At 36.2% G+C, this 14,808-nt stretch overlaps 1 protein-coding gene across 1 annotated transcript in view; it reads right to left on the reverse strand.

Moving 5' to 3' along the window:
• The window catches only part of SYNE1 (spectrin repeat containing nuclear envelope protein 1), a 442,550-nt gene that overhangs the window by 84,347 nt on the left and 343,395 nt on the right, over positions 1-14,808 (reverse strand). The window contains exons 108-117 of the mRNA XM_040627972.1: positions 14,254-14,450; positions 13,458-13,590; positions 12,961-13,143; positions 11,597-11,746; positions 10,641-10,817; positions 10,032-10,187; positions 5,978-6,133; positions 3,024-3,194; positions 1,016-1,149; positions 407-611 (exon numbers count right to left, since the gene is read on the reverse strand). Of these exons, the coding sequence (XP_040483906.1) occupies positions 407-611; positions 1,016-1,149; positions 3,024-3,194; positions 5,978-6,133; positions 10,032-10,187; positions 10,641-10,817; positions 11,597-11,746; positions 12,961-13,143; positions 13,458-13,590; positions 14,254-14,450 (1,662 nt within the window). The remainder of the gene's footprint in view (positions 1-406; positions 612-1,015; positions 1,150-3,023; positions 3,195-5,977; positions 6,134-10,031; positions 10,188-10,640; positions 10,818-11,596; positions 11,747-12,960; positions 13,144-13,457; positions 13,591-14,253; positions 14,451-14,808) is intronic.

Consider the following 14,808-nt stretch of genomic DNA (forward strand, 5'->3'; position numbering starts at 1 on the left):
ATTATGTTGATGCTTACATAAGAAATAATGGACCTAACTAGGTAATACCATTCATGGTGGATTTTTAAAAAATATAACATTATTCTCCATACTCTCTCATTTCCTAATATTGACAAATACATAAAAACCAACAACCTAAATCTTCACAAAGATGGTATGCCATTAGGAAAAATGGGGAAACAACTCATCTATAAAAATGAAACAGCGGGAGGGACCTCTTAAATCTGATACATATGCAACTGTGTTCTGAAAACCTAGCAGGCTCTTTGATCCTTAAAACAAGTTTTGGGTAGCTGTCCCACATGATGAGACATACCAAAGGCTTACAGACATCAGCACTAGCTTTGCTAAACTTGAGATGGCTAAGACTGGCATGGTGGGAAAACAGCAGCGTTCCTACACATACGTTGCAATCTTGAATCCATGTAGCAACTTCGTCATCAGCAATGTCCTTGTTGGTGGCTGCCTTCAGGAGCTCATTGGTTCGACCCTCCTGCTGCTGAACTGTGGAAGCACACTGTTTGGAGTAGTCCTTGTATCTTTGCCAAAGTTGAAGTAGGGCTTTGCTGGAGTGCAGCTGCTCAGCAATCTCTTCCAGCAAGTTGTTCCATCTGGAAACAATAGCCAACACTCACGGGCAGATTAACACCTCTTACCAAATGCTGTTATTTGCTCTTTTATTTTCATGATCCTGCTTCATGTGAATATGGGAATAATTCAGAGATGTCTCATTTCTATTTGACATAATTTTACTATGTAATATTGCCCACTCATATTTCAAGGGAAGATAGTAGAAATGAAGTCCATCTTTGGGTAGACAGCAGTTTTAATATCTTTCTAAGTCTCTTCATTATATTTAGTTACATTAAATTCATTTGTGAAAACTGAAACATTAGTAGAATAGAATCTATAAAGCTCAAATTCAAAATGCCAGTGGGTTTTAACTGTATCATTATTTGTAATAAGGTTGTGATACAAATAATGCATAACCGTGTAAACTAAGCATGTTCCATACCTCATATTGACATCTTTTAACGTATTGGTAAGCGTTTCTGTCACGGGTGGGTGACACTCTTTTAACAGTTGGTTGGTGACAGAGCCAAACCTCTGCAAGTTCTTTTCCTGTTTTTCCAGATCATCTTGAAGATTCTGCCCCAAAATTAAAAAAAAAAAAAAAGTGCCATAGATGACATGACAGGATATAAATTCTAATAATCAAGTTTAAAAGTAATTTATAGCTGTTTCCATAAACATGTACATAAAAATACATAAACCATGACTTTGTTCCAATGCTTTATAAATTTTCCTTAGATAATCATTTCTTCTTTTATAATTTTGTTCTTATGGATGTGAAAAGAGATCCCGAACAACTAAATGTTCTTACAGTGGCATTTGGAATTCTGCTGGGAGAGCTCACGTGAGTGTCCCTGTCCATCACCTAGTAGGAAGCTATAGCAGTGATATGTGTCACTGCCTTTGCTATTCAAAGTCAAAACCCAGGTCTCCATTTTATTACATATCTAGAGTTGTTCTACCAGAAACTCTGAATAATCAGACCTTAAGAGGTCATGGCTTTTCTGAGTACCACTTATAAGTTCTGTCTCTGGGTGTTATTCCTCTCAAAGCATATTTATTAGACAGGCTACAGACTTGGCACGGTCTTCTACCAAGGACTAGCGAAGGATCTTGAAGAAGACATTTCCCGGTAAACACTGCTGGAGTGCTAGACTCAGTTCTTTTTTTTTTTTAATAATAATTTTTTATTATGTTATGTTAGTCACCATACAGTATATCCTTAGTTTTTGATGTAAAGTTCCATGATTCATTATTTGCATATAACACCCAGTGCACCATGCAATATGTGCCCTCAGTTCTTAGTAAAACTCTAGGTGACACAGGTTACAAAAACCCAGCTCTATTTAACACCAGTATCTGCTTGCCACCAAATCAAAACCCATTCATATCTGAAGACAGCAGGTACTGGTGTTAAACACAGAAGAGGCTTCTAATCGCCTCAAAGTTATAAAATCTGTTTTCAAACTTACTATTCTCAAAGCAAATTTTAATGATTCTCAGTATCTGCAACAACTATTTAAGGTTTAAAGAAATCATGGATACATACATTTTATCCCTCCTCCCTCCTACCCATCCCCAAGAAAAGGCATTCCCTGATCAGAGAGTCTGTGTATGAGGTCAGCAACATATAAACTTTCATTGCCAAGCCAGGGAAGTGGACTGATGTCAGGAGGGGACATGCTGGGCTCTTGCTGGCATCCCATCTCTTGAGGGCCTATCCTGCCCATCTTGTATCCCAGTCTGTGTGCATTAGCCAGGGAGAAAGAGCGGCCACAGGTGAGAGTGCCCAGTCAGTGCGTGGTGCGCAGGGGAGTGAGGGCAGCAGCCGATTCGAAGGCAGGGGCCTGAGGTAGGAGACAGTGCTCTGCAGAGGCAAACAGCAGCGAGGTCATCCTGTATGAGTACAGTGATGACGGGCACACAGGAAACCAAGCAGTAAGTGCTAGAAAAAGAGACTTATGTGTACGCATCAGACAGACTACTGATATTATGCTGAACGAAAGGACTTGGCACAGTCTTCTACTTAATAGTTTGCAAGTTTACCATTTTGGCTATCTTTCTCTCTGTTTTCTTTGTTTTCTTTTTAGTCCCTGAGAATATGTTTGGAGAAGCAGAATAAAGAGAGAAAGGGAAGACGTCAAGGCAGCAACAATAGATCAAGGAGGTTGGTTTGGATGTAAAATCATTTTATAAAACGCCTTCATGTGGATATTTATATAATAGAATTTTAAAAATCATTTAAATACCAACTAATCCAGAAATTTGGTATCCACAGGCAAGTGTGTTTAAGTTACAAATAAAGCAGGTAGGCTTAATTTTAAATATTTAAAAATAATTAAATGTAAACAATACACAGCAACATTCCAGGATGCTGTTCACGTTTGCTTTTTTTTTTAATTTTCTCAAATCAAAAAGAATATTAAAGACGGGTTAAATTCACTCCTTACCTGAAGATTGTCCACCTGAACTTGTGCGGCTTCTAAAGAGCCAGTCAGCAGACAGAAGCGGGAAAGAGAGTATCTGGCTTCCATGAGGTAGCTGTTTATCTCATCCAAGGCCACCTTGTGATTGTTCCATTGGTCAAACACGGACCTCAACAGTATCTTTAATTGCCCAACCTTTTGAAAGAGACAGATGCTTCTTATACTTGCATAATATTTAAAATTTTAAATATTTAAAATGACTGAATACATACTGAATTGATGGAAACAACATTAATATTTAAGAACTTCATCAGGGTTTCAGGCATTATAAATAAACTAGAAAAAAAAAGATTTGAAAAGACATAGCAACATTGAAATGTACGTCTTTTTGTGAATTTTTGACCACTCAGTCCAAATTAAAATGCTTAAAAAGGGTAATTTACAACCTTTGTACCTAAATATACGTAATATACATTCTATATATCTGGAAATATAAAAGTGATAAAAGATCAATATACTTAATACCACAGTTAGGAAATACATTAATCATTATTTTAAATGCATTAACTCATCTAATCCTTATAACAACCTTATGAAGTGGGTATAATTATTATCCCCATCTTACAGATGAAAAAATTGAGGCACAAAGACGTTATGAAGATCACCTGAGATCATACTATTGGAACATGAGAGATCTAGATTTGAATCTAAGCAGTCTGGTCCCAGGAAATGAAATAAAAATCTGTCTGTCTGTCTATCTATCTCCTCCCTCCCTCTTCTCTCTCTTTTTCTATTTCACAAATGCACATATGCACGCACACACACAGACACACAAACACTCAAATTCATATCTTAAGACAAAACATCTAAGAACATTCTTTACATAGACTTATCTGCAACAGAAAATTCAAGCTCTTAGTTTGGTCTGTATCATTTGGAAAGACATCTACTTTGGATTTCCTGAATGTCACCTTTAATCTTCTAAATATAATCTTTGAATAAAGTAGAAGTACGGCCATAAGTAAGAAAAGAGATCATATAAATTAATTTGTACCTGCATTCTCTGCTTTTGTTCTTGGTATTTGTAAAAAATGCTGAAACCAATCAAGCTACTATCTAATGGGCCAACGGACTACGAAAGTGCTGCCTCAGAAATGGTGTAAAGCCCAGAGGTGCAGACAGGAGTGAGGACCTACCGAGTCTATCCAAGAAAGTAAAGCCAGGAGATTAACCAGAATATTTAAATAGTTTATTTCTTCTTTGTATTATTTTTCCTCGGTTTTCATGAGAAGATGTTTCTGTGAATGAACCACTTAATTTATTTATATAGTAATTTATTTCCAAGATTTGTGATGATTTATAAAAATGCATAAAATTCAATAAAACAGATTTAAAACTGGGTTAAAGATAGTATAAGGACAGACTAGAAGGCTGCACCAGGAGGGGTACACGGACTGTAAGAAGCTGTTTGCTGGGCCATGGGTCCCAGTCACTTAACCTGCTTGTGCCTTAGCCCCCATCTCTGCAGAGTTGTGAACGATAACTACTCGCACGGGTGTGTGCACAGCAGTATTTGTTGTTAGACATATTTACTAATGGAGACTTCAGCACTCCATTAGGCACAGATGTATCAAATGTCTTCGTAGAGCTTACATTTTAGTGAGAGAAATCTAAACAAAAAAGTAGGCTGCATCCTCTGTTAGATGTTGATAAATAATCTTGATAAAAGAAAAGCAGAGAAGAGATTCGGGGAGTGGGAGGTAGGGATGTGGAAGATGTGTCTTAAAACAAAGTGGAAGGAAAGCCCTCACTGAGATGGTGAATTTGAACAACGAGCTTGCAGAAAGGGAGTAACCCACGTGGCTACGTCAGGGATCGCGTTCCAGGTGGAGGGAAGAGCCAACGTAGAGCCCCTGAGTGTAGAACATGCTGGTGGAGTTCAAGAGTAAGGAGAAACCAGAAGCAAAATGAACCTGTGGGACAGCAGCAGAAGATAGGTCGGAGAGACTGTGGGAGGCCAGGTCCTGGGTCCTCACCAGGTTTTGGCCTCATTTTGAACAAGACAAGAAGCTACTGTGGGGCTTTGACCTGATGGCTGGTGTGATCTGGCTTCCATTTAACAGGACCTCTCTGGCATGGAGACCACTGAAATAATGAAGGCCAGCAACGATACTGACTTAGACCTACGCGTAGGCTATGGAGATGGGGGGAAGGGCTGGATTCTAGGTTTGCGCAGAAAAGGCAGCCGACAAGATTGCTGATGGACCAGACGCAGGGTATGAGAGAGAGGACTCTGCGTCTTCTGCCTACTACGCAACTGGGCAGAGCAGTCGTTAACTGAGACAGCAGAAAGCGTAGGTTCATGAGGGAAGAACAGGGGTTGGTTTGGACATGGACACATGAGATGTCTACTGGTCACGCAAGAGGAGATGTCTATAAATTGGATTTCTCTCTCTGTCTCTGTCTATAGTTTAGGAGAGAAATCCAGGCTAGGGATATACATTTGAGAATTGTCTATACCTAGACAGTATCTGTGCACATGAGAATGGATGGGATTACTAAAAGCGTAATGTTCATAATAATGTTTATTATAGGAAATATCCAAAGCTAGACTTTATTAAAAAAGAGGTTAATAGGGGCTCCTGGGTGGCTCAGTTGGTTAAGCATCTGACTCGATTTTGGCTCAGGTCACGATCTTCCAGGTTGGGAGATGGAGCCCTGCATCAGGCTCCACACTCAGTGGGGAGTCTGCTTCCCCTCTGCTTCTCCCCCTGCATGCACGTGCATGCACGCACTCTCTCTCTTCCTCTCTCTCACAAATAAATAAAAATCTCAAATAAAATAAAATAAAAGAGGTTAATGAAGTAGACTTAATACAAAGAGATAACGTGGAGATTCTGTAACTATCTACTTGGTTATTTTAGGAAAACCAAGACACCATGACATGTTTGGAGTCAGGTCCCTGCATGCAACATTACCATGTGGTCTAAATTTGCCCAGGTTTGGTTGAGCTCCCGCAGCGTGCTCATGACAACACCAGAGACTTCTTCTTTCTTGTTCTGAATCAAAGCAAGTCCGTTCTGCTCAATTTTCTCTACCTCTTTTTCTTTTGCTCTAATCAAATCTTCTAGATCCTGAAAGATTAAAAATAGTCATTTTAAATTGTTCTATGATCAAACTCTGTGGTGCACTGAAACTGAGCCATTACAGCCTCATATCCCCCCAAGTTTAAGTAAAATTTGATTACCCAATAGATAAAGACATGGCAACATGTAATTTTTTTTCAAGAAGTTAGAAGAAAAGAAATATATGTGGGAAATGGTAACATGATTTATATTCTTAAATTCATGTTGGAAAAGTTACACATAGTCCTGGGCCATTGGATGAAATGCAATAGGATGGTATTCTCAGTATCTGAGTTTAGGTTACATTTCTGCTACTATTAAGTTGTGCCACTTTAAGTTAGAAACTTCCACTGGGTCTGTTTCTTCAGACAGAAAATCAGAATCTCTTTTAGCCTTTCTTTCTCCCTGATTCTATGTGATTTGAAAGGTTATAGGCTTTTTTCCCCCATGAATCAAATCCTTATTGTCTTTGGGACGTGCATTTATAATGGTCAGTATGAAATCTTCAAAAAAGAAAATACAATGAGGCAACATTCTGGAGTTCATCCTTAACCATACAGTATAGCCCTAGTTTATATCTTAATGCCATTGGAACTTTGGAAAGCTTGGTATGGAAGGCTGAGACTGCTATCGACATTTTATGGATGAATAAGTGGGAGATCAAGTTATACAACCTGTCTTGGGTTACAGAGCTGGTGAGGTTGGGAGATGGGATTAGCACCCAAGCCTTCTGAGCTTACTGACTTCCAGCATGGTGTTGGAGGCAAGTCCCCAGATGTGACTTGTGGCGAGGACGTAAATCCCAGGTTCAGGCAATGTGAGAAGCATATATTAAGGCACGGTTGCATGTTTATATTCAGAAATATATTTACAGAACTAGAGATGTGGATATGTAGGCCTTGGAGGTTAAAGTGAAGAAAATTCCAAAATAATATATATGAAATGTTTTTTAAGCTGCTAAAAACTTGGCAAATGTAGGATAGAATTAGTCAGTTCAGTTATTTGGTAATCAGCCATGAGTCAGTACTGATTTATTTATTTTTCTTCTCCTTAATTATCATGAAGCTATTTTTTTCTTGATGTATTAATTAGAGATTCATGCAATTAGTAGCCTGAGGAGATCATTTTTGTTTTTAATATTATATTTTCATTTCTACTTCATAATTCTGTCAATATTTTGACAGCTTTGATAATTAACCAGAGAATGAATATAGTGATTACTAGGGTTATAGGTCCTTTATGCAGTATGGAAAACATCATTAATTTTATTATTTAAGGATTTCTTTCTCTACTTCTTTAAAAGGGTAGCCATAAACAATCCTTTCAACATGTCTTTAATATGATTCTTAAATTCAGCCTTTGGAATTAAATTTATCCTATTTATTCATAGATGTTAACTTTTTTAGGGAACAATATTAAATGAATGATCCATTGCTTAAAGACACATCTCTAAAATGGCCCGCATGCTTATGTTGGCATAAAAGCAAAACCCAGGAAGGAAACAAAACTGAAATATATATTTTGTACAAAATGAAAGTGTGTTTTCCTTTCCTTTCAATAATAATTAAAAGATGATTCTGTTTCTGATCAATGAAGAAAAAAGCCAAACCTAACATTTTTTTGCTACAATAAATCATCCTTAACTTGAGTTAATTCATAAATGTTATTTTTTATGTTGGTTTAAATTAATAAATCACCTCTGAAAGAGTGGGAAAATATTCAAGATGTTTTAAACAAAATAAAGCTTAAATCCAGTCGCCGATTTAAGTCTGCTGGCTTGGATTCCACACTTTGGTCCAGAGGAACAATTGCTCAAAAATGACAATAAATTTTTATCAAGGTTTGTGGTATTGCCAAATAGAACCTGCCATTAAGCTGTTATGATTTTTATGTGATGCCCCAAAATAACTGTGTGGGTTACTTTCATTCTGTTCTTTGTTTCAAGAAAAATGACTACATTTAAAATCACTAATTGGCATTGTGTGTGAAGTTCTTTAAACCACATCTCAAGCTTTTCCTCCTGACACTGCCTGGTGTGACCTTCTGTGAGACTGAAATTTGGGTCTGTAAAAGTAAAACTTGGCCAAGCTTCCACTACATTTTCTGATAGTAACATCTCTGTTAAATAGAGGACATCAGTCATGAAAAGAAACAAAACGGAAAATGGCAGAAAAAAAGTACACGAAAGAGAAGAAAAAAATAGTAAGAAAAAGTAGGAGAGAAAGAAGAAAAAAGGAAAAGTTAATGTATACAATTCCAGTTTTAACAATAAAGTTTATCACAAGGACATAACAAAGAAACCCTAATCTTACTAATGCTAACACTTAAATGATCTTTTAACTTTAATGGAAACATTTTAATTTAAGAGCTTAAGAGGTCTGACTTCTCATTCCTCAAAGTAAAATTGTGAAATTCTGGATTTTTGGGTACGTTTTGATATATGAAACTGATGGCCAAAATTAGAAATATTACTGGACCCTGGAAAACTGGAAATGCAGTGAGACTAGCTGATGCATAATTTTGGTCTTCAGTCTTTTATACATCCTTCTTCTGATGTGAAGCATTTTTTAAAATTTCAAGGTATTTCTCTATATGATGGTTTTCTTTGCCATTTTTATGCACTCTGGAAATTACAATCCATTAGCTTGTCAGTCCAGCGCAAGGGAATCTGCTCTTACTTTTCTGAATGGAAAAGCTTTAACTCAGAGCTTAAATATGTCTCTCTTTATATATGTCCCCAGAAAAAAATGCTACTTGGAAGAAAGATCATTATGAAAGGCCTTTCTTTTTTGAGTCTATGATATGAAAACAAGATTTGGGGAAAGGAGTGTTTCTGTAGAACTCTTTCACAGCTGAGTCTTCAACTGGTCTTTGGAAACACTACAGAGAACCATCACAGCTAATCTGTACATTAAAAATTATTGAATTCTTTTAAAATTTTATTACAGTACTACCTGTAATACCTCCCATTTCTTTTGTATAAACAAGAATACCTGAGCAAATGTTAAGTGTTCCGAAGTCACTGGAAGACACGTAGAGTGTGCTCACTCCACCTGAACCAGAGATTCTTATCACTAACAATAGAACAAGGGGCTGCTGCTGGATGCTTCCCGTGGGACATGGGACCCTGTCACCTACAAAGCACTCCTTAGACCCGAAAACAGAATTCATTCAAGTCTAGTGCTAACTTCCCGTAACAGGAGATAGAAGAGAAGAGCAAGGTCAATGACATTTTAAAGTGAGTCCACAGGCTAATCCTGAACCTGGGGCCAGTCTATAGGTTCTGCAACAAGTTAATTGTATTAGAAAAATATTAAAGAGGCTTGAGAGATCTGATAACAAATGTAGCATGTGGACATTGTTGTACCCTTATATAAACAGATTAACTGAAAAAAAAAACCATTTTAAAGAAACCCAAAGAAATGGTATTATGCGTTGAGCACTGAATAATATTAAGGGATTATGGTTAAAATTTTTGTGGTGATAATGATGTTATGGTTATATAAGAAAAGAGCAATTTCTTAGAGATGTGTATTGTAGTATGCAGGAATAAAATGACACAATATCTGGGGTTCACTAGAAAATATTTAAGAAAAGAAACAATTCAGGTAAATATGTCAAAATCTTAATAATTATTACATCTGATAATCAGTATAGAAGGGTTAGTAGCATTCTCTCTAATTATGGGTAAGTCTCAAAATCCTCATAATTTCAAATTATTTTAAATAGGTGAAAGAACATAATGGTTAAAGAAAAAAATAACCCTATAAACTCACATAATCCCAGAAATTCATTACCGAACAAAACTTTTTTCAGTATTTCACTCTTAACCCCCAGGGCCTGAGAATTCCTTTGGTAGATGCCATGAAGCTGTGACATATGCCTGCCAGCCACCTGCTCAAGTTACCTGACAGTCTTTCATTGCGTTCTGAACTGAAGCCTGATCTCCAATGCGATGTTGTTGCTTTAGTCTGTTTTCCTGGGTTTCATACCAAGTTTTCAGACTTTGTACATTATTTTCATATTCTGACCAAGATTCCAATAAGCCTTCCAACAGCTGGATCTGAAAAAACATAATGAAATGAAATGTGTAATTTTATTTTAAACTCAAGCCACTATTTCCTCCAATTACTCAAGCCACTATTCCCTCTAAATTAAGAATTCTTCAAATACAGTTTATTGTACATACGATTAAAAAATGAATCTTACCAAGTATGGACCGGTGGCTAGTATCGATAAGGAAGTAAAGAAGTCAACTTAAAAGAAAGTCAAAAGAAGTTAAGAGGCATCTTTAAAAAGTAAAACAACATATAATAGGTGAAGAGTAGAGGATGTAGAAGAGAAAATAATGAACAAGAGTAAAGAATGTTTAGAGCGATAGGATTCAGTGGCGTCCCCTGCAGAAACATCTGCATGCTCCGTGTACCTATACTACTTGGGAAATGAGTTTTCTTTAGAGAGTGTGTCTGTTCTTGGCATTTTTGCACAAATATGGACAAGAGACCACTTGGCTTACCTTCTCAGTCACTAGACCCTGCAGGATTTGCCAACTTTTATTCATGGCTCCAAGCTGCTCAGCAAAATCAGTCTTATCACTGCGTTTACTTTCCACATCCTGACTACTGATTTGTAGCACGGACTGATTCACAAAATCAACTGTCAACTGTTTACAGTTAATATCTATCTTAAAACCCTGAAAAGTGAAGGGAGAAAATAAGAAAACAAGATCATGCGCATAAATATTTTATATTTTATCAGGAATTGGAAAGCCTCAAGTAACTTTAAGATTAATATTATCATTTCCATGATTTGGTCCAAATGGCAAAATCTGTGTATATTTACATAACTCATTATTATCAGAAGTTAAATATATATAATATATGATCATCCTGAATTTATAAATTTTGAATATATAAATATACTGAATTTGAATTTATAATTGTTTGTAAAATTTTGAATTTATTAGTATGTTGAATATAAATATATGTATATATTTTAGGTAGGGGATATAGAATTGGATAAATTATATAATGTCATTATAACATATTTATAAATTATAGCATTTTTCTTTAAAATTATCTTTTTTTTTTTAAGTTTCAGATATAGAATTTAGTTATTCAATCAGTTGCATGTAACACCCAGGGCTCATCACATCACCCAGTTACCCCATCCCCCCACCCACCTCCCCTTCAACAACCCTCAGTTTGTTTCCCAGAGTTAAGAGTCTCTCATGGTTTGTTCTATGATTTTTTAAATGACACAAAATCATATTCAAAATCATTCCTAATACTGGACAACTTTTCTATGTCTACAACTAGGGAGGCAGTTTTCTTACTCTTGTACCCCTATCTGGTCACTATATATGAAATATACATTCCAAAATCTGATGTCCATAATTTGAGTTTTCGAGTTCTTTTGAGTAAAATAGTCCTAAAATATGAATAGTTAAAAAGGAAAAAAATGTTCCATTACCTTATATTTCTGAAGGTATTCATGAATTGCCTTGTAACCTATTGAATTTTTTATATTCTCTTCATCCTTTTGAATAACATTTTCCATGAGAGAAATCCAAGTCATAACTTCAGAAATGGCATGGCGGGAAGGCAGCTTATCCATCTGGAGCTGCCCAATAAGAGACAGAACAAGACACAAGTATTAAAATTCAAGCCAGAATTCTGCCAACCTAAAAACCCTACATTAATACTTATTCGTGTACCAACAGAGATAACAATTCTTAATGACATCTTTGGATCCTAACCTCATTAGAAGTTTGAAATTAAACATCAGGCAAACAGTGAACAATAATAGTCATCTTATGTTCACTTGACATCCAATACTATAAACATTGCATAAACATTAACTAATTAATCAAAATACCAGTAAGAAGAAAATATTATTCTTATTTTATAGCTAGTTTTATGAGTTAAAAAAAACTTAACTACAAAACATTCAACAGATGTATTTTATTAATTATCTTGTAAAAATTTCTGTGTATTATGACTTAGGAATGTTAAAGGAAGAAAGAAAAATACCACACTACAAACTATCATTTTCTAGATTTTTGGCACTCTAATATTTATTCCTAAGAGCATGGCCAATTTCTTTACTCTTTAACTAAAATATACTTAGAATTCTGAATCTTACTTCATCTATTGTACATTTTTGTAGATATTTATTATAATGATTTGGAGAAACAAAAGCAATCATTTAAAATATTTGTGGACTTCTATATGGTGCAGGAAGATATAGAGATGAATGTGAGATGTTTCCTGCCCCCTAGAAATGTGTAGCTGCTGATTAGGAGGGTAAGACAGACATTAAACACAGCTATCATACCTGGTAGAGTGAGGAATATCAAAGAGAGATAAACACACACTGTCTGGGATCCAGGGAAGGGAGGTGTATTTCCAGATAAGGGAAGTACTTACATTTATTGAATGCCAGTTGTTCTATTGTAAGGGAGATTATAGGTCTTTTATACATATTGTGATTGAATCCTCAGAACTACTCACTTTATGAGGGAACTGTAGGGACCCACGTTTTACTCATGAGGAGACAAAGAGTTTAAACAAGGCCAGATGAAGCTTCTGCTACACACACACACACACACACACACACACGCACACAGAGTAAAGAAGTCCTTGGAAGATAGACATTTGTAGACATGGCTTTGTAGAACAGGTCACTTTTAGTAGGCAGAACAATGAAAGAGAGAAAGGGCAAATGTCTATGACAAAGCTGATTTAATTTTGTAAGTAAAAGCAGATTAAGCACTCTTCCCATTTAATACTGCTTAAATCCACTATTATGATTTAAACCTATGCTTATTTCTATACCTGGTGGAGCTTCTCCTGGACAGTGGGAATATTTGTCAGCAGGTCAGTCCACTGGCTATCAATGTGTGACAGCTCTGAACGTAGGGCAGCTGTGTCCACTTTCTTTAATCGAAGAAGCTGATTTCCAGTGCTCAGAACAGATGATTTCAGGGAAGATTTGGCATCCACTTCTTTGGAAAACTCCTAAAAGAAGTAGCAATGTTCAAACCAGGATTAAATAGTCCGACCTTTAATTTAAGGAAAAAGAACCATTTTACTACATGAATAATTTTTCTTTACATCTTGAAGGGAAGTTATGGTAAGCACTCCAGAGGAAAACAAAAGAAAGCACACCATTGCCTTGAATGAAAGTCAAAGTGTAGCCATTCCTTGAAAATTGCTTTAATGAGGCAATGTCGAAGCCTATTATTTTGCATAATTACTGACCACACATAGTTAACATTGACAAACTCTATAGCTTGGCTTATTAAGTATAGAAAATTGATTCTCAGGCTTACCAGGAAAGCATTTAGATGATCACGGACCATTTCCAGTTCTTGTGGGACTGTCACAGATTGTTGAGTCCAAAATTCTAGCCTGTCTTTTGCGGACTGTAACCAGTGAATAAGTTCTGCAGATTCGCTTTGATATCTGTAATTATGTTAATGAACCTATTAAGTAAACATCCAATACATCTCTTCCGCTAACCCATGTTAGTCAGCAATACCCATTGTAAAAGAAGAGACACAACAGGTTTGGGAGAATAGTGTCTTGCATTCACACTGTCAATTTCCCTTCAAATTTATACCGTAAGCAAGCTTCAGCTTTCCCATTTCTAAGCTGAATGTAAATGCTCACACACACACACACCCACACACCCCTTTCTCCTACTCCTTCACATTGAGGCTATTTAGAAAATATTAAAGTTCTTAGAAATAAAGGTGGCATAGAAATAGAGTATTCCATCATGTAAAATCAACCTCTACTTTTCCTGAATACTTCCTATTGCCCTTAAGAAACTTTACTTTCTCAAACACACTTTCCTTCTATTTCTCCTTCTAAGGTTTTACTTTGACCACCCATGTACCGTCAATAGGCCAGGGAGGGTCAAAGGTCCAAGAGAAAGTGCATTAGGCACTTGCTTCCCTGCTCACTTCTGATGACACGTTTATGCAATTATATAAGAATCCAATTGTGGGCTTTGTTTTTGCCTTTACTTTCCACACTATCCTCTTTTTCAAGTCCCATACCCACTGACCTTATAAAGACTCTTGAGCACTAATCTAAAATGATGTATATTCGTCATTGTATTACCTGGTCCAGTGTTTCAATACTGTTTCCAATCTGTGAAGCTCCTTAGACACTTTGTTGGTAGTATTTAACCAGTGTTCTCCCAGTTGATTTAGCTGGCTTTCTAGATCTGAGCAGCTAATGGATATGAGCAGTCGTTTCCCATCATCTAATACTTGATATAATTTGGGCTGGTATTCATTAAGGCTGGATTTCAAATGCTAAAATTGATTGAAAATACTGGGTTAAAAGTTTGGACAATGCAGTTTTTCTCTTTAAGAATTTAGTTTCTCTGGTCACCATAAAGTTCCTACTCCCTGTTAGTCAGACTTCGCTATTTGCACCCAAGTAAGATTAGAACCTTTGAGATGGCTCATCCATATCTAAGTATAGATGTACATTTAAAACTATCAAGCTATGAGAATATTGTGACACCACCATAACAGCACAGAAAATGCTTGGTAGAGGTTGAATTTTCAAAGAGCTCTCTCGTAAAAAAAAAAAAAAAAAAAAGATCTTTCTTATGTTCTATTATAAAGCAAACACTTAAATCTATCTGCTTTCAACAATGTCAATAGC

Source organism: Ursus maritimus, unplaced genomic scaffold (assembly GCF_017311325.1).
Source record: "Ursus maritimus isolate PB19 unplaced genomic scaffold, ASM1731132v1 scaffold_13, whole genome shotgun sequence".
Lineage (NCBI taxonomy): Eukaryota > Metazoa > Chordata > Mammalia > Carnivora > Ursidae > Ursus > Ursus maritimus.